General features: G+C 34.1%; 1 protein-coding gene across 1 annotated transcript; it reads right to left on the bottom strand.

Moving 5' to 3' along the window:
• Positions 1–415: 415 nt before the first annotated feature.
• Positions 416–4697, bottom strand: LOC131036598 (ATP-dependent Clp protease adapter protein CLPS2, chloroplastic). The gene is given in 4 exon segments (XM_059214159.1): positions 416–793; positions 2043–2168; positions 3238–3347; positions 4027–4697. Coding segments are annotated over 4 exon segments (594 nt in total). The 5' UTR covers positions 4304–4697; the 3' UTR covers positions 416–712.
• Positions 4698–5380: the final 683 nt, after the last annotated feature.

Genomic DNA, 5380 nt, shown 5'->3' with positions numbered 1-5380 from the left:
GAAGGAGAGTGAAAGCTAGGAGATTTTAAAAGATTGGCCAAGATTTCAGATTCAAATCTTTCCCTCCAAAAACATTTTTTTCATAATTGATCCATTGTTAGAAGCAAGGGATGAGCCACGTGGTAAAGGAAGCTTTGATCTTAGAAGACACTCCATCTTTGTACAAACCATCTACAACCATTATAAAGTCTCTTGTATTTCTCTCCTACTAATAGTTCAAATTCTCTTCAAGTATAATTGTGCTCTGAACTTATGTTATAAAATTCTATTATGTATATAATGAATGCCTTATCAATATTATCATATAAATATTTATAATTTCTTATACTTTAAATCTTTCATTTTTTTTAGAATCATCTCCTGACAACACCCTCTCTCTGTCCCAAAAGCTCAGTATAACATTGATGAAACGGTATGGAAATGCAGATTTAAACATTAAACTGCAAAAATTAGGCTAATCTTTAACGTCTACACTTACATTGAATTGAATTTTGTTTGGCTAGTGCTACTGCTATTTTTACAAGCTTGCATCGCTCGACCCTTGCTCTTTCAAGTGTTCATCTATAAATCGAATCAATTAGAGACATGATTCATATAATTCAATTCAAGAATGTTTCTGGATATACAAACTCTTACACATTTTTATCCAGAAGTAATCTTGAAATCGAATCAAATTCAATCATTCAAAACTGAACTGCTTTTCGAATACATTTCATAGTACATCACCATCTGGTTCTATGGCAGATCGCAGCCCACAACGAGCCATCATTTGAGCATAGAACTCTGCATGTTCCTGTCAAAATAAAAAATAAAAAAATCATAATCAGAGGATTGTAAAGAGAAAACAGTATAAAATGCAACTGAGAGTAATTGTGTGTAGAAGCTTCTATGCAGTTAAAATTGCAATGCCAAGACAAGTTGTGATAAGAGAATCCAAAATAGTGCACACATTCCAATATCACTAGTAGATGGAAGTACGAGATATTAGAACTAGCCCCTTAGCCTGTTGGGGTGTTCTAACATTGAGATATCAGTTTATTTATTTACAGAGAATTTTCATTTATTTTTTTAATACTCCCCCATACTCTTCCTAGTTTTACTCTTGTTTTATGTAAACTTAGACTCAAATCTAGCACATCACATAAGCATGATGGAGCTATGTTATCAGAAACGAGAAACGTGACGACAACAGCAACATAACGAGAAATGGAATTTAGAAAGGTTGCGCATAAGAAACGGTATATATATATATATATATATATATATATATATATCAAAACATAAAAAAAAATAAAAAAATTTAACATTCAAACAAATGCTAAAAGCAGATATCAAATACTTTATAGAAATAAACTCATAAATCTACGGAATACCCTAACAAGAGGACCCCATCTGTCCCAATTGCTGCATAATTTACTGCAAAATAATCGGAGTATTTTGATAGACTTACCACAGACGGGTTGCTGCTAATACCATTTTAAAAATCTAGCTGTGTTTGTTTGCTTAGCTTAGTTGAAAATCAACACGTCAACAGCTACATAAAAGTATTAAATCCATATGCATGAAAAACTGTTGGTTAACTAGTGCAAGTGGTGAGAAAAAAGTCTAAAAGGACGCAGCAGACAACGCTAAGCACAAAAAGTGGCAGATATTTTTTCTATTAACTCCTTTGCAGTCGACAGGAATGGTCAGATGGTTTAGAAACGGCCGTTTCACGACGGGAAACCGGTTTCTGCCATTGAAACGCGAAACGGGGCTTTCCCGTCGCGTTTCTGGTAACATAGTGATGGAGTGCCATGCTACCAATCTATGCACCTTTGAAGTCTGAAGTGTTGATTGTTCTTTCAACAAGGAACCAACCTTATCAGTTTTTACTATGATGGATTGTTCTTCCAACAAAGAACCCATACTACACCACCATAAAGAAGTGAAGGCAATATTCCAATTCATTTCATTTAAAATTCTCTATGATGGATTTCAAAGTCCATTCATAAAATCACTTCCTACACAAGTGCAACAAAACATAATGGTATTTCACATACCTTCACAGCAACTGTTACAAGGCTCTCTCCTGTTTTTCTTGATTCATGGAAACATTTCTTTGCTTCCTCAGGAGTAACCGATGGCACTACTTTGGGCAAAACTGCAGCCACTGCATCGTAACACAACTTAAATTTCATATCCTTAATTGAGAAAAGGAATACTCATGCAATTAGCAAGTGTTAAAAAACAAAATCACTGTTACAAAAAATCTTCTTAGAGTCATTTCACCAGCTATAACATAAATCATAAGAATGCAACTGTTAATTTGTCTTCCATATAAACGGTAAAGAGGCTTTTTTTGTCAATTTTCAAGAACATAAGGTAAATGCTCAGCTGATCCATATATTTAATAGACACTAGCTGGTCAACCATATCTAATGCTATATCTTAGTGATAAATTGCTTTTATTACAAAGCTAGCCGTCAAAAGTGTATATGTTTGTGATCCGGACTAGTAATTCATTGGCATAATTGCTATCATAGTAATTCCTAATATAAATTAGGATGAAACATTTTTATCAGTGAAAGATGAACATTAAACTTCAATGATCGTCCCCTCAAAGAAGGCACATTCAAAGACATATAAGTTAGTAAAGATATTATAACCATGGCATGGATTACCATGCATGACTTCTTAGAAGATTTAATAATGACATTGTCAGAAACAAGCAGAATCAGGATAATAAAATTATATGTCATCTCTGTTTTCATTGATCATCGTTGGAATTAGCTTGTCAAAGAAGAACATCATAATCATTAAAAGTACTAAGGAAAAAAAACCCACCTGTTGATAGAAAAATCAATACCGAGTAATCCTAATGAACATTGACAATTGGGTGCACACATAAGAAACTTTGCTCTTGGTCTTTGTAGTTTTCTTCAAATTCCATTTATTGAAACCAGTTGCACCAAGCTTTTAATTCACTTATGGGACAAACAATACAACCAAAGAAGCTGTAGAGTTCCTCCAATCATCCTACCTTAAAGTACATTTTCTTAGATAACCTGAAAATTCAAATAGACTTGCAATAAATGAAAACATTTTACTTTCCTTGTCTTTCAGTATGTCGTTCATGATCAAGCAAAAGGACCTTGTATCTCTCGCCGCCTCCAGAACCCCTACTGTCCCTTGATTTACCAATTTCTCCACCTGAAGGTATCACAATGCATAAATACCATTGCAATAAATGAAAACATTTTACTTTCCTTGTCTTTCAGTATGTCGTTCATGATCAAGCAAAAGGACCTTGTATCTCTCGCCGCCTCCAGAACCCCTACTGTCCCTTGATTTACCAATTTCTCCACCTGAAGGTATCACAATGCATAAATACCATGTCCATTTGGAGTAAAATCCTTCAAAAAGCCATACTAATTTTTGATTAAAAAAATGTTAAGGTAGTAATGTTGTAGACTTCACTGGAAAAGAGAAGCATAAAAGAAAGAAAAACCCTTGGAATAGAGAAGGGGATTCCCGTACACCAAAGTAATATCTCACCTGGCAGGAACCCAAACAACTCCCACCATCTGTCTAATGTATATATGTAGGCCAAGGGGAGATTGGTTGACAAGATTTGATTTCCTTGAAACCCAGCAGTACGAATTTGACCAAAATGAAAAGCAATTCTATTGCAGGTTTCCAATATGTGGGGTTTCCTATGCCAATTTAGTATCTGACTAGGCCATAACCTAGAATTGGAAAATAAATAATTAAACAAATAAACCAGTACAGTTTTCATGGTTACTGATTGTCCATAATAATTAATTACTCAGAACAGTTCACAGCACTTAGTTTGGAGTTTCTGGATTTGATGGAAAAATACTTACATGTCAAATCCAGAAACTCTACGCTAGAGCAATTATATGTCTCTGACTTCACAGCAATTCAAAACTTAAACTCTAAACACTTACATTAAATCCTTTGGCGTTTAGCTCAACTACTGTAAAGCATTTAAAAAACAAAATAGTCTTCCAGAATAATATTTACCTGCGTCAACTGTTGGAACAGCAGTAGGGATTTTCGTAAAATCTAACTCGCGCCTTTCAAGTAAACCAGCTCCTCCACCTTCTTTTTTCTCACCCCCTTCAAGCCTTATACTCATAGTTACAGGCACATACATTTTCTCCCTGTTAGGACCAGTTTTAATCTTCTGCTTATTGAAGCTCGGAATTGAAGATTTTAAGGACTTGTGACACTGAGCTGAGATTTGTTGGCTTGCAGTTGATAGATTCGACTGTATACAGAGCGAGGCAAATGCAGCCATTGTGTTTTTATGACGGTTTAATACAGTTTTCGAATGAATCAAATTTTCAGCAGCAATACGTTTGAAAAAATGTCTGCCAGAAAACTTAGATACCCTGCGTGCGATATGTTTGACAAAATGTCTACTAGAAAAAATTAACGGAACTTTCAGGCGATAAGTTTAGAAAATTGTGTACCAGAAATTTAAAGAGTTTTGCAGTCGATGTGCGTGGCAAAATGCTTACGAGAAACACAATGTTTTTTATTTTTTATTTTTTTTGAAATTTATATTTAAATTTTGATATTTGTGTGGTCTATATAAGATTACGAGGATAGTCTAGAACCCTCCAAAATATACTAAGCGAACGATTAAAAGTTTGTTAGAAGTTTTGCTCTCCCCATAGAACAAGAATCCTCTTCCTAAAAAGCAAGAGATGTAGTCCATTCAATTTCTTACTGTGATTTAGTGAATGTGGGTTATAATTATATTTTGGAATTATAAAATATCCATACGAGGTAATATAATATGATTAATAGTCTACTCGTAGATTTCTAGTTTTACAAATTGAGAGAAGAGTGTGTAATTGACTAGATGTAGATATTCAAATAAATTTGTCTTGAGGAAGATTAAAAGGTTGTAGGACAAGTTTCAAGAGGTTCAATTCAACCATGTTCGTTCAATTCAACCATGTTCGTAGAGAATGCAATCAAGTAGTAAATAGGCTAGCCAATCAAGCTCTCGAGAATTTGAACCTTATTTGTTATGGTTTGCCCCCTTAGTGGTGGCCAACCAAGCTTCAAGAGGATTGGAGAAAGATTTTAGATTCTAATTTGTCCTAATGAATTCTATGATGTATCCTTTTCTCTAATGCTCAAGCTTGGACTAATATCTTTTGAGCACACTTTGTTTTCTATATAATATGATGAGGTTATTTTTTTATGAAGATATCCTATTCAACTTTGCATTAATAAAATGAAAATAGTACAATATTAAAAAAAAGGAGGGTGGTAAAAAGGAACACCCACAAATCCAATAAAAGGGTTTAAGCCATGGTTGGTCAGGTGAAGATGGATCTTTGTCATCAGGTTTTCCTTAGTA

The sequence above is a fragment of the Cryptomeria japonica genome, chromosome 11, assembly GCF_030272615.1.
Source record: "Cryptomeria japonica chromosome 11, Sugi_1.0, whole genome shotgun sequence".
Taxonomy (NCBI): domain Eukaryota; kingdom Viridiplantae; phylum Streptophyta; class Pinopsida; order Cupressales; family Cupressaceae; genus Cryptomeria; species Cryptomeria japonica.
The sequence above is the reverse complement of the archived record's forward strand: the minus strand, read 5'-3'. Positions and strand labels throughout refer to the sequence as shown.